Raw genomic sequence first — 15,630 nt, 5'->3', positions numbered from 1 at the left:
CACAGCCATTTACCTTGATTACTTGCTGAAACCTCTAGCAGAAAAGAATAAGTCATACATAAGAGATTCAATGGATTTTTTGAAGAAAATAAAAAACATTACAGTGGAAGCTGACAGTATTTTGGTAACTATTGATGTGGAATCCTTGTACACAGTGCTCCCTCATAATTACTGTATAACAGCAGCTATGGAGTCTTTTAAGAAACATAATCAGGGTACACAGGCACAACTGCAAAAGTTAAGCAAGCTCATTAATCTTGTACTGGACTTCAATTTCTTTACTTTCAATGGCAAACACTACAAACAAAAAACTGGTATAGCAATGGGGGCTGCCATGGCTCCCAGCATAGCTAACATAGCCCTGGGCAAATGGGAGGAGGACTTTGTGTCAAACAACACAGACTATATGCAGCATATCACATGCTATTTACGTTTTATTGACGATGTCTTTATTGTGTGGGAACGTGACACCTTGCAGCTTGGAGATTTTATCACTTACATCAATCAAACAACCCCCTTCCTGAAGTTTACCTCTTCCCATAGCTGTACTTCAACCACTTTCTTAGATATGCAGATATGCAGATTTCCAAGGACACCAACAATAACAGAATCACCACTGATCTATTCAGAAAACCAACGAGGGTTAACTTATTACTCCACAGTAAAAGTCTACATCCTACAAAAAACAAGTATAATGTAGTGAAATCCCAAGGCTATAGATTAGCTCGAATTACCACAGAGATGGAACCATTTTTGAGAAACCTGAACAACTTAGAAAATGATTTTCTAGTGAGAGGCTATGAAAGTCAGATGTTAAAAAACATCCTGGAACCAATTATAGAACTGAAAAGGACTGAAGCACCTTCACTCAACCTCCCCAGTAGAAAAATGTTAAGTTATCCCACAGAGAATAACAAGTGCAAAAATAGCTGCATCCTGACATACACTTTGGATTATCACAGTATCAAAAATATTATTGAAGAAAACTGGGACATTGTCACAGGAAACCCTTTTCTGATTAACATCTTAGGTGAAGCCCCATCATTTGTTTATAGGAAGGCCAGGAATATTAGAAATTGTGTTGAATTTAAACCTAGACCATGTGAGAAAAGCACTAAAAGATGTGAAACTAATTGTACATTTTGTATATTTATACAGCAAGGTGATAGTTTTTATTGCCCTTATTTAAAGAAGATCATTAAAACCAGTGCAGGGGGTGACTGTAACACTAAAAAAGTAATTTACAGGGCACAGTGCAATGAATGTGATGCATTCTATGTGGGTAAGACTGTAAATAAACTCAAGCGAAGGATTTCATGTCATCTGTCAGAAATCCGCTCTGGATGTAAAAATAATGCACTAGCCAAACACCTTTCTCTTCATAAAAGACACACAGGTTTTAAGTTCCAGATCCTGGATTGCATAGACATGGGTGATCTTGAAGGAGACATCCCGAATATTCTGGAGAAACATGAACTCATGTGACAATTAAAGCTGAACTCTTTTAGAAAGCCTGGACTAAACTACTGCTGTTCAATTAAAAGTGCACTGGAACTTAGAAAATTGCCACATTGTTTACGTGACTAATTGTATTTTATTTTATTTTTTTCTACAAATTGGTTTTAAATACCATTTTAAATCATTTGAAATTTAAGTGTATATTTTGTTTCCATCATCATACATATATTTTTTTTTTATTTTTTTTTTTCTGGTTCTCTTTTTTCCACTTTATTCAAAATGATGGTAATAACAATACTAATTATACAATTATATATGTTTTTAGGGTTCTTGTACACAGACCCGAAGAAGTCTAGAAGGATGAAAGCGATCTTTGTTAACAATAGGTTATGAAAATAGAAACAGATTTTTACATGCAAAATGTATATGTATATATTTATATATAATTTTTGATCGCAAAATGAACTAAGGTTGATATATTTCCAACCATGTAGTATATTGCCTTGTATAAAATCACAGACTTAATAATCTACTTAATAATTTGGTTAAATAAGATGTACCATTAAAGTACATTAGGGCTATATATTATTATGACAGCTACTAGGTAGGGCAGGACCAGCTCGAATGTCACACTGATGGGGGAAAGGATGTGAATTTAACATGTGTACCAATAACACTTTGCTTTACAGCACAATAAACTACTCCCATGCCTGATAAAAAGTATATATGTATTTAGAAAGCTTGTGAGGAAATTATTACTCTATTTTTGTTTTACTTGGATCGCTTGTCTGTGTACTTAATGAAGGATTTTCGACTGGAAACAGACTGCCTGCCTTGCTTGGATTACTTTCGAATACTTAGTAATGCTGTAGACTTGACAAGTTTATGTTCGCTACTTCTACTACTATTGTCTGATCTGATTAATATACAGTGTTTAACTAGAAATATATGAACTGAAAATCTTCCACACAGAGAAGTTTCTTACACTGTTTTGTTTTTAGACCCACTACACTTTAGTGGATTGTTTTGAGACTTCGGGGATACCACAGAGATTACTTGTTTTTTGTTGGTACCATTTCAAATACATACTAACAGTAGCAAAAAAGATAGCTTTGTGACTTTTTGCCTGCCTAGTCTGTGAAACAAAACAGGTCTGAGTGAATTTAAGAAGCAACTGAAGAAATTCCCAGGAAATTAAAAGTATAGGCACCTTTAGGCTTCTTATCCACCGTTGGACATAAGAATAATCTTTTTAAGTATGAACCCGTTTCCATTGTCCTGTCATTAGGTCACATATTTTAGTTGTTATGCTGTATATATATATATATATATATATATATATATATAAGTGAAGGCTGACCCCTTGAAGTAATTATTTCAAGAAAGTTCTTCAGTGTTTTAACTGGAGCTTATTTTTTACTGTTGTTATCAGTATATACTTTGTGCCCTGAGATAGAACCATATTTACTTAAGAATCCAAAATGTTTAAGGAGATCTTCTAGGTTGGATAAAAATTCTAGTATTTCAGCAATGAAGCCAGAATGTGATTGTTACCAAAAATAAGTGATATCTTCAGTTGTAGACTTCCCCAAGGGCTTTTGTAGGATTTCAGAGTGTCAGTGTAAGAGAAGAGAAATAAGTGGATGTAGAACAGTCCTGTATAGTGCACAGTCACACTGGCAAACACATACATTCTACCTTCTCTACTTTATGCCTCACCAGTTTTTACCAATGTTCAAATCTCTCTCATTACAAAACTAGAACTATTCACAACCAGTCTATCATATCAAGTCATCACTGCTCTGCTCTGAAAACATTAAACTGAATTGAGTTGCCTAATTACCTCAAGTATACTCAACGTCTGCTTGCCCACAAAATTATATATAATCGTTTTCACCGTCCATCTGTAAGTAATATTTTCAAACAGTACCTTCATAACCATCCACATTGTTCATCTGAGAAACAGCTTCTTGAAACCTAAAAAAAGAAAACATACTCCTGCATAGTAGCCAGAACCTGATCCAAGATTTGTATGGACATTAGATCAACAACTACAAGCCCCACTGTTAAGCGCACCATAAAAGAATACCTTCTCAACTCCAGGCTGTGTACTTGCCTTTCTCCAGGTTAAAATGACCTTTGTATTTTCTCCTTCCTATATTCTTTCTGTTACATTTTATCTCTCTCTCTCTCTACCCTTTCTCTTCCATACTCCTTCCTCCTTGCAATCTGCTATATACCCACTATCTGTCTTACTGCTCTTAGCACTTGCTCTTATTTCTGTCTCATTTCCTTATATGTTATCATCTTATAATCTTCCTTTACCTTCTTCTTCTCCACCTTCCTTTGAGATTTCTTCGCCTGTAAGATTCTTTTCACTGTCATGTAGGTAAGGTTCTGACAAATCTAAAATTGTTTACAAGACTTTTAAATTTGAAAATATTTTTCCACAACACAGGAGATCCATTTCAAAGTAATAGATTTTTGACTTTGAAACGTCACAGTACCTTCATACCCCCACAAAATTGCTTCATTCAGATCTTTGAAAAGTTATGTGAATCACATATCAGAAGAATTATACAATTCAACAATACTGGTATTAGCAATATGACACCCTCAGAGAAATTTTGTCTTAAAGAACTTACTGACACAAACAAATACCGAATTATGAAACCTGACAAAGGTGGGGGTGTGGTCATTATGCTTAATACTGATTACAACAACAGAATATCTAAGATGTTGGAAGACAATGATACATACCAAAAAGTTAGTAGAAATGAGATTAATCAAGCTTACACTAGGATCGATTGGTTGTTTTATGAACTTCTAATGGATGGGAGAATAGATCAACAAACTTATAATTTCATCTCTGTTGAATTTCCAATTACCCCATCTATATTTGGGATTCCCAAGATTCATAAAAACATGAACCACCCTCCTTTCAGACCGATAGTGTCAGCAAAGGGATCTAAGACAGAACCTTTGGCTGCCTATATTGACTTTAAGTATAAGCCTATTATGATTCTATTTCCATATATCTTAAAAGATTCTTGGCATTGTCTTGATATCATGATGTTTGAAGCATGTTTAAATAAATACAATCAAGACAACATTTCTGAAAATCGGTTACTTACCGAAATGTTAGAATTAGTATTAGAAAACAACTTTCTTTCCTTTAACAAAGAACTTTTTAGACAAATTAAGGGGGTTGCCATGGGGGCTAGATGCGCCCCCATTTATGCTAATTTGGTCCTTGCTTATTGGGAGTTAGAACACGTATTTACAAGCATTTTTTGGAAAAAAGTTCTGCTATATCTATGCTTTTTAGATGACATCCTAATTTTTTGGAATGGAACTGAGGACGAATTTAATGTATTTATTAACTTTTTGGGTAAAACAACAGATTTTTTAAGATTTACTAGTCATGTCTTTGTGAATAATGTGAATTTTTTAGACATCACGCTATGTTTGGATGACAACAAGTTTCACTCAGGGATTTACAGAAAGAAAACCTACTTGAATTCCTTTTTACATTTTGAGAGTTGCCATCCTATGCATCAAAAAAAGAATTTAGTTAAAGGACAAATGGTGCGATTATCTAGACTAGTGAGTGATGAATTAAAATTTGAAAATGAATTAGATACACTTATAAATATGTTTTTGGCTAGAGGATACCCGATGAACTTTGTTCAAGAGATGAGTAGGGAAGTTAGAATTAAAAGGAACACATTATACAAACCCATCATTTCCCTGGCAACTAATATTACTACAAACAAGAACCAATCTACTTCAAGACATGACACTTTTGTTTTACCCTTCAACAACTGTTCTCAACAAATAGTTACTGCTATGCAAGAAACCTGGACTAGCATTTTAGATCTAAGTCAAGACTTAAGAGAAATATTAGGTAATTCAGTTAGAATAACTTTTAGTAGAGGTAAAAATTTAAAGAATCTATTTGAACAACACAAGAACTATGAAATGTTTAAAAATTCCAAAATGAACAAATGTGGAATGTGTCATGTTTGTAGATTCATCAATGATGGCCCTTATTTGTATATTCATAATTATGTTAAGACAATTACATGTCCAGGATTGTGCAATCGCAACACAAAAATGGTTGTTTATGTTGCAACATGCACTGCATGTCATGCATTCTACGTAGGTAAAACTATTAGAAAACTTAAACAAAGAATTAGTGAACACCTACGAGATATAAAGAACAAAAAAACTACAAGTGCTCTATACAATCATAGTATTAATTGTTCTAATTTTAAAAAATTTATATTTTTTATTATTGATAGAATTTTTTATCAAGAAAGTAGTGGTGGTGATGAAAAGATGATCTTAGAAGCAAAGGAATGTTTGTGGCAATTAAGATTAAATGCCACAGCATTGCCTGGTATTAATGAACAGATTTCAATTTCTAGTATATTGAAACTTAGATCTCAATTCATTTAAATATTGTTATATGTACTAAAAACTATTTTAAATAAATATATATGTATACAATATGTTTTTAAAAGATATTTTAGAACAATATTGATAAATTCTTGAATATTGTGAAAGTAGACTGATATTTCAACTAGATTATTGTTCAACAATACATATTATTATTTTATTATACGCACTACATACATATATATTTTTTCTACCATATATGTATATATATTTTTTACGCTGTATATGTGTTACATATAAATGAAATTACCTATTACATTTTCCTGTAACAGGATTGTAATTTATAAGTCTTGACTTTTAAGATATGTTATGCTGCTTTACATATATATATTAAAAAATTTTTTTCTAACATTTTTTAACATTTTTTTAACATTTTTCAATAATTTATTAAATTCATTAATATTATTACTATTACGTTTTGACATATAATGAATCAGTTTTTTATAAAAATTTTTTTTATATACAATTTTAAATTAAATTATTTGCATATAAATATTCACATGTTTTTTTTTTTATATTTATATTTAATCATTTATTTATATATATAAACATAAACAGTTTTATTGATCAGATGAATTTGGTTATACACCTAAATATCCAAAGTCAGTTTCAATGGTAATTTGACTTCTTTTTGGTTTTCGTTCCTTTTACTTTAATACTGGTTGACTTTAAATTAATCAATTAAAGATGCATTATTCATTAACAAATTGTTTTAACGAGGTGCAATTAAGTTACCTATTTTAGTATATAAAGAAGATGGTAGTGCACAATTAGTACTCTGATGATGCCCTGTGTTTCAGGGTGAAAGCGCTTAGTCCTTGTGTTTGTTTCAACTATTGTATGCGGAATTGTTGGTGCTTTTAATAAAGGATTATTCTTAACCAGGATCCAAGGTTCGTTGGCTTACTTATTCTTTTCACTGTCAGCTTGTTTTTCTACACCTCCTGTACATTATTAGTTCTTGTTTTTCCATAATATTCAAATATAGTTCATGGTTTCTATATGAAATAAAGCTTTACCTAGACACCAATAGTAATGGAGAAGTTTCAGATATTATCCTATGGGACACTTTAAAGGTAGTCTTACATGGCAAAGTCAAACATTGGTATATAAATAAAAGGAAAGAGTGGGATAAAAAGCTAGTAGACATGCAAAAAGAAATTGATGAACTAGAACTAAAACTTACATCAAATAACAAATCTGCATTAGCCAGCATGTGTAAACTGAACAAGGAATATCAAGATATCATGCATCATAAAATGTCAATTAATCTGGGAAAAATCAGATTACAGCCTACTCAATTAATCCCAAGAGTATGCACAGGATTGCAATTAGATCTAAATATTTAAATGAAAAAAGTCATATAAAAGAAATAATATACACTAGAAATAATCAGCCTATCAAAGTTACAGATCTAAAAAATATCTTATATGTTTTAAAAACCATTACAAGAATATTAATAATAATAACTCATCTACAAGTGATAAAAGTATAGACAACTTTCTTGCTAATAATATTCAAAAGAAGCTATCCAAACACAATATTAATAACACAGACAAACCCCTTTCCTTTAAAGAATTAAAGGAACAAATAAAAAATCTTAAGACAAAAAAAGCACCAGGGCCGGATGGTCTAATTCCTGAATTTTACAAACTCTTACCTGATAACATCTTGAAAAATTTTACTCAGTGCATTCCAAGAAGTTAAAACTGCAGCAAACATCCCTCCCTCATGGAAATATTCTATCATCTCTCCCATCCTAAAACTAAATAAAGAGCCCAACATTTGCACATCATACAGGACAGTTTCTTTGCTTAACATTGATTACAAGATATTCATGGCTATCTTAGCAGACAGATTAAATAATATTCTTTCAATATTAATTCATGAAGACCAAACCGGGTTTATCAAAACCAGAAGGGTACAAGACAATGTAATTAGATTACTGTTCTTAATAGACGTAACAAACAAGAAAAAAAATAGATTTTTTTTTAAGCCTTGCTATAGATAAAGCGTTCAACTCCCTAAGATGGCCATATCTGTTTAAAGCTCTGCAAAAATACAATTTCTCCCCAAACTTTTTAGGATTAATTAAAAAACTATATGAAATGTCCAGAGTCTATGTAAAGACTGGATCTTATCTATCTAGCCCATTCGAAATATTAAGAGGTACTAAATAGGGGTGCCCCCTCTCCTCATTACTCTTTGCCCTGGCTATTAAGCCTCTTGCAAATTATGTTAGAAATAATGACAGTATTAAAGGATATAAAGTGTCAGACAAATTATCCCCACGATACGACTGTTTGCTGATGACCTACTAATAACTTCTAATGATATTAAAAATTCAGTAGATCACCTATTACATAATCTAGACTTCTTTGCAAACATCTCTGGTCTAAAATTCAATCTCAGCAAAACTCAGGCACTTCTAATGAATAAAAATGTTACAATGAAACTTAGATCAAAAAGAGAGAGAAACTGGGAGGGCACCCATATTAAATATCTAGGTATCATTATTGAATATAATTATAAAAAAATCACTCACATCTAATTACCAACATCTTATAAACTCAGTTACTAGTCTAACTGACAGAACAGACTCTTCTTCACATTTGAAGACAGAACAACTTTAATCAAAATTATACTGTTACCTAAAATCTTATTCATTGACCAAGCTCTAATAATTCCCCCACCTGTCAAAATTAAATAGACAATTAATAACTTATTACTCAACTTCCTCTGATATCCCCCCCCCCAAAAAAAAGAATTTCTCTTCTCTGGCACACCACAAGCTGGGATGAAGGAGGTATAGGGTTTCCGAATACTGATTTTGATTTAAACTCTGCATTTATTAACATAGTGTTGCTTTGGAATAACAGTTCTTATACATCATATTGGAAATCAGTACATAAAACCTTACTTTTAAATAGTAGTAGGACATTGCTTGAACCATATACTCAAATACATACAAACATCTTTATATGGATTTTAAAATATACATTCAAAGTGGAAGGTCAAAATTTGGTCTCACACCTTTTATAAACCAAATATTGCTGTTGTTTAAAAAGCTTGTTTTCTAATCAATTAATTAAGAAGTTATTAATAATTATGTTTCCTATTGTTTACATAAATGAATGTTTGACATCTTTTGATACTCAGAAAATGTTAGAATTTAAGAAGGGTGACCTTTTATATTGGAATCGATTTCTCTCAGCTAATAAAATAAGTTCTGCAGACTGATCAGCAAATATAGTTTGCAAAATTGCAATTGGCTGGACATCCAAACTTGTAAGAATTTTATACATACTAAGCTTGTACCCTCATTAGAAGGCATACAATAAGAGTAACTTAAAAGTCTTGGATTTTATCTCAACAATTATTAGTAGCTCACTCAAGAACTCTTCATACATATATGTTATTTATAAAATTTTCAGAAATGATTTTAGCAAAACAGATGTTTCTTTTTGGAATTATTCAAGTGAAGTTAATAAATAAGTATTCCCAGAAAAATATAAAAAAAAACTTTATTTACAGTTGGTGATGGAATCTACTTTCCTGTTCTGGCATGTATACACATGGAAATTTTTACATAGATGTTTTTTCACCCAACATAGACTAGCAATAATGTACAAGAAAGATTAAATGAAATGCTGGAGATGTGGACACCCTGATGCTGACTGGATACATATGGTTGTTAATTGCAAAATAATTTCCCCATTTTATTTGGACTTTACATATCTTTGTAAAGCTCTATGGAATGACATTTGTATAATTTCTGACTCACTTATCCTTTTCAGTGTTCATGTTCCTGAAGTAATTCAAAAAAACAATCATTTTTACTATGGTCTATCCTCTCTATAGCAAGGAAAATTGTTACTAAAAACTGGAAATCCCAATCTACTCCTGTCTTTAAAGTTGAGTTTATTCATCTTGTGAAATACATTTGTAAGAGTGAGATTGCTGCTATAAAAGCAAGGACTAACAACACAACTCATCATTTAATTGCTTGGACAAAATTGTCTAATCTGTTAGAGAAATATTAAGTGTTCTCCTATGTATATTGCTTTTTTAGTTGTTATGGACATTGTATGTAGTTAATTTGTTTTTTCTTGTTACTATACTGTTAAGTTATTGTGTTATAAAATGAATAAAAACATTTTGGAAAAGAAAAAAATATATACTTCAATAATAATTTATATATATATATATATATATATATATATATATATATATATATATATATATAATATGGATTTGTAACTGTTCATTAACTTACGGAAATGTCAACGCTAACTTCATTGCCCTCACAACATGGTTGAAACAGAAAAGCATACAGTGCTGCCATTATCCCTTTAGAGAAAGGTACCTACTGAAATGCTCGCGTATACACCAGCAGTGGTTTGAAGCACTATGATCTTGACTACTGGTAGTGTGATTTCTCTATGAATGGTGTTCAATATGTACTGCAAACCACGTGGGCTCATCACTGTTAGCAGTTTGACATACTGCAGATCGTTCTGACTCCTGACCTTGTCCATACGTGTAAACCAGGAAGATGTAGCATAATCTGAAACTTGTTAAGTCTAAATGATTGATTAGCAGTCAGTTAGGACACACCAGAATAGTGATCACATTTTAAAATTATTTGGAAAATGTTAAAAACATATTAATAAATATATTTATTCCATTTTTTTTCTGTTAAGATGCATTTTTCCTGTTTATTGTATTATTTTAATCCAAGGGGATGCAGCACTATTTTTAAATATCGAGAAGTAATGTTTTGAAGTTTGGATTTATTGAAATATTTTACAATACAACATGAACAACTATTTGCATTTATTTTTGATACTTTCAGTATGTGTTGCATGCATTACTTTCTGTTATGAAAACGTGAAAAGATAAAATATAGCTAACATTTATCTTTGTCCTTATCTCCAGCTTGTGGAATACATTATGGATATTCCTACTTTGCTGCGCCATGCATTCAGGGAGGTGTTCTCTGTTGGGGGTCTCTTCTGGATGTTTCGAGTTAGAATCCTACTGTGCTTGCTGGGAGCCTTGTTGTATCTCATCTCACCACTAGACATTCTTCCTGAGGCCCTGTTTGGAATCCTTGGCTTTTTAGATGATGTGTTTGTCATCTTTTTGCTGCTGATTTATATCTCTATTATATATCGTGAGATGGTGACTCGGAGACTGAACAGGTGATTTTGCACAGCATGAATAAATATCAAGGGGTTTGGAATAAAAGGGAGAAAATCAACCATCTTGTCAGAGTTTATAGTTTACAAATTATGGAATAACTACACTTCAGTAGTTGTGTAAAGCCTATTAATCAATAACTGGAATATAAATCTACTGAAGAATGGTTGGTATAAGTATTAAATAAATGTTATGTTTATTGGAGAATATCAGCTGAAAATACTTAATGCAGTTGGTCTTAGGCAGAAATTTTATTGTTGCCATTTCTTTTTGCATTGCTGAAGTGTGTCTGTTTACTGCTCACCATTATCTCCTAGTGTCATCACCTGACCTCTGAATGGTTTGAATACCGTATCATTGCTTTTGTCATATGGCTAAGAAGTACCCATTTAATATACACCTGGAGGTGTGGGATTCTACGGTCATGTTGTGGCTTGGGGAGCTGCTGTGTAGTTTGAAGAATCCATTATATTTGCAAGTAGCACAGCATGCATACTTCCCTTCTACGTGTAATCTTGTATTTTTTGTGAAATTCCACTCTTTGCTTCATATCCTAATATAATGACATAGTAATGAGCATGAGGATGTACATACTGCCCTTCCAGGGCTGAATTACTCTTAAGTCAGGAGGTTACATACCCACAGCCGTATCTTTCCCTGCCTGTGGTCTGTGTTTATTTTAACAAATAATGTACGTATGGGCTGTAGATGTTTAAAATGCCATTAAAATCTATAAAGTATAGTTAATAACTGCTTTCATGTCCATTAATCTATAAGACCAAAATAATTAGGAGCAGACTGCCATAATATATCATTTGCAGTGAGTAAAGAAACTGTTCCCCGAGTTGTTTGCTGTCCTCTCTATTTATCTTTCAACAGATGACCATAGAGAATTTGTTGTGGAGCTTTATCAGTTACTGAAGTGTTCATCATGCATAAAAGGAACATGATACACATATGTATCACTTATATTTCACCACTGAAATGCAGTAGTGGCTTTACCTGGGTAATAGATGAGTAAAAAATACTGATATTACTCTGCTAGAACTTTCCAGGAAGTACTAAACAATTAGCCATATCAGTCTTAACAGTAAGTAGAGAGAAGCTGTAAAATGGTGCCTTGAGCACTAGATGTAATGGTATAATCACTTTCTAAGCTACATGTCATTTGGTGGGTGGCGGACTTTCCTTTGATTAGGTGATTTGTTTTGGGGGTACATGAAACTATAATCATAGAATGCTGCTTGGTCAGACTGTAAGAGTGTTGCTGCCTGCCTTTATGTGCTGCACTTACTCAGGATTTATGTAATATGGTATGCAAACCTTAAGAAAGAGCCAGGCAAGGCAATAAAGAAAGACATTTATTGGTTCTACACTAAGTTTAGACTGCCTACTTTCATGCTGTGGTGCAAAAATGGCACTTTTTGATTTTTTAAAGTTTAGCTTTATCAGTAGATGGTACTGACTGCCATTTCTTTATGGACTGTGAAGAAAAGCCACATATAAACCAGCGTCAAGAGCTACTACTTTATGATGTCTTCCAAATTGTTGTTATGGTTGGTGCTTTCATTCTGTCATTAATTTGCTCATGTCTTGGGGGGGAAACAGCTCTGCCTGACAAAATCAAAAACCACTAGAGCTGGAAAACCTCTTTAATCATAAACTATGTGAAGGCGAGTGTCCTGCATACAGTAAAATACATTGTGGTGTAAACTATAGAGAATGCTGTGCATTCAGGTGAGTCTTTTTTTCAGAAAAGGGCATTTCTTTAACTTATTTATTGCAGCATTGTAGGAAGCAGACAGTTTAGTAATTATACATCTCATAATGCTTTGCTACTGGTAATGGAAGGCCACAGGGCCGCAACAGTGGGAAATATGTTATCTTTTCTGCAATTATAAGAAAACCCACTTTAGCCTTCTGTCACATGGTTCTGTACTTATGGATGGGAATAAGATTATGTTATACATATCTGTGTTAAACCGAGGAAGGACAGTGGTATCCACAGTGTAAGTGTTCTGATCTCATGCCATTTGCTATTTGCTGACTTTTGAATCTGCCATTGCTGTAGCCATCTTTTTATGTAAATACAGAAGATTTGTTGGAGTTTTGCTTTTAAACAAATTATATTATGCAGTGGAGAATAAAATACAGTTAAAAAAGGAACAGAACATTGTCATGTATAAAATATGCAGATTTCTACTGATCTACTTAAACGTAGAGCACTTTTAGTGTTTGCTGGTTCTTTTAAAACAATAGGAGGAAGCTCAGAAGGTGACAGCTGTGTAATACATCATACTGGAATAAGTGATTCTATCCTGGTTCTGTTTAAACGTAATTATCCAAAGCATTTTTCAGTGTGTTTTTTCATGAAACTAGTGATATTCATGATGTCTACTTTTATCATAAAAGCAGCAGTATTAACTTCCTTGGATCTGCAGTATTGCAATGTACTCTGTCATATAGAAAATGAAATTGTATAATTTCTCTGCATATGTAAAACAGTCATTAAAAATGATTTGGGCTGTATTTTTCTTCAGAACTTTATAGTTCACAGAAACATATTATTTTTACTTCTCACATATGTATGTATGTATGAAAGCTTTTATTTGATCTAGAAAACTATTGTAACAACTTTGTTTCTATAGAAGTGATGGGTTGACTGATTTGCTTCAGATTTATGAAGTTAATTTCAACTCAGAAATTCTGCATACAAATATAAATGCACACACATGTATGTTGTACATTTATCTCAGTATATGCATCTGCATGCATGCATGGATGTGTGTAGGTAACTCACTTTAAAGGACCCTTTGATTTGTGACAATACTGGCATTTGACAAGGGCCGGCCTGGAATACTTTTTTTTTTTTTTTTTTGCTGTTATAGGCTGTGTTCTGAATTAACATGAGCGATAAACACGTTTTAGTTTCAGGTTTCTGTTGCAGTGGCAAGTTTCAGTAGCATTTTTGCCATTATGAAGTCAGTTTTCAGCCTTTAAAATTTTCCACCAGTTTCTCCCCTGACCAGTACCTCTCCTCCATGATGTTGTGGTGTCATTCTCAAGCTGTTATAAAGTGCTCTTTCTTTGCATACCCAACAGCATTTCCTTCTGTAGGCAAAGAGCTAGTTGATTGCCTTTCTTGATTGAAGATTGTTTTAATTTCAGAAAACTGATTTTCAGAATTATAATTTTGTTTTGTTTCAGAAACTTCTATTTTCATTATAGTCACCAGCCTCACACCCATATTTCTCATCTTGCCACCCAGCTACTATGTTCAGTTCTAGGCAGCAGGTTGTTGTACAGGGTTTTAAGTAAAGTATCCTTTTCTAACTTGAATACACCTTCTTACACAAGGAGTTCTTATTAAGAAGTTTAGTTCAGCTATGACGATGAAGAAGCATCATCTTCAAACCTGCATCTTATTTTACCATGAAGACAGAAACAGATTGAGAGAGAGTGTTAATGAAGAATCAAACAGACAAGATACACATGTTCCATTTAACACAGAATATAGATAAGACTGTTCCAAATTCTGTGATGGTCTTGGAGCCAAAAATGCAGACATATAGGGTGGATTATAAAGAAATGTGAGAAAACTGATTGTGTAGAAAAGAAAAAAAAGTTATTCTTCCCATAGTTTGTCATTGCAACATTATCTAAGAAATTAGGCAAACATACTACATCTAAGTTTCAATCTGTCTTGTGTGAAAAAGGAAATGCATGGAATAAAAAACTAAAAGGGGATTATTACCTCCACCTGTGCCATTCTCTGACTAACTGTGATCAGACTTCCAGTGCCATAACTGCTGGAAACTACAACATTAACTCATTGTGCAGTTTAAAAAAGCTTTTAAAGACTAGCCAGGTTATTGTCACCTGTAGCCAGTAAAACCATTTGTGAAGGGACCATCACGGCATTCAAAGACTTAATTGCGACCAATCCATAGTCATCAGTCACAGATACAAAATGTTTCTTCCCAGTGATGGCTAGTGAACAGACACCAGTGTCACCACTTGCAACATGGCTGATGCTGGATGAAAAGTTGATATGAGTACTACTGTCGAAGAGTTTGCAGCACTGTTATCACTCCCTGATGCATATCTCAAGATACTAAGTGGCAATACTAATCACACATTACAAATTGGTGGCAAATATTGCTTTGTGTGAGTCTTTGCTGTCTATAGACAATCCCTGGAATTCAATAAACTCCATATAGGCTCTGCATGAAGCCTACATGGAGTTTACATATGTGCATGGCGAGCTGCAGCACACACCACTACACAATGCGTATTCATGCAGATAGCTCTCAGTCTGTTAGTTTAACACATCTACACAAAGGCCAACATAATGCGGGGACAGTTAACCAGAAATAGGGACATATTTGACAGATTTTGCATACAGATGTGGTAGAATGAAACTCAAACATACCTTTCAACCATTTAGAGCAAGAAATCTGGACAAAACCATAAATAATGGAGGCAGAGGGCCAAAAATAGGGACAGATT

General features: G+C 33.0%; 1 protein-coding gene across 5 annotated transcripts in view; it reads left to right on the top strand.

Annotated features, from left to right (window-relative positions):
• Positions 1 to 13,650, top strand: part of RNF170 (ring finger protein 170) — a 747,148-nt gene extending 733,498 nt beyond the window's left edge. For all 5 annotated transcript variants that reach the window (XM_044060906.1, XM_044060905.1, XM_044060909.1 and 2 more), the window contains one exon: positions 10,858 to 13,650. In XM_044060906.1, coding sequence (XP_043916841.1) covers positions 10,858 to 11,127 — 270 coding nt within the window. In that variant the 3' untranslated portion in view covers positions 11,128 to 13,650. The remainder of the gene's footprint in view (positions 1 to 10,857) is intronic.
• The last annotated feature ends 1,980 nt before the right edge of the window (positions 13,651 to 15,630 follow it).

Source organism: Protopterus annectens, chromosome 2.part0, assembly GCF_019279795.1.
Source record: "Protopterus annectens isolate FY-2018-M chromosome 2.part0, PAN1.0, whole genome shotgun sequence".
Classification (NCBI taxonomy): Eukaryota; Metazoa; Chordata; order Ceratodontiformes; family Protopteridae; genus Protopterus; species Protopterus annectens.
This window is presented reverse-complemented; position numbering and strand designations above follow the sequence as displayed.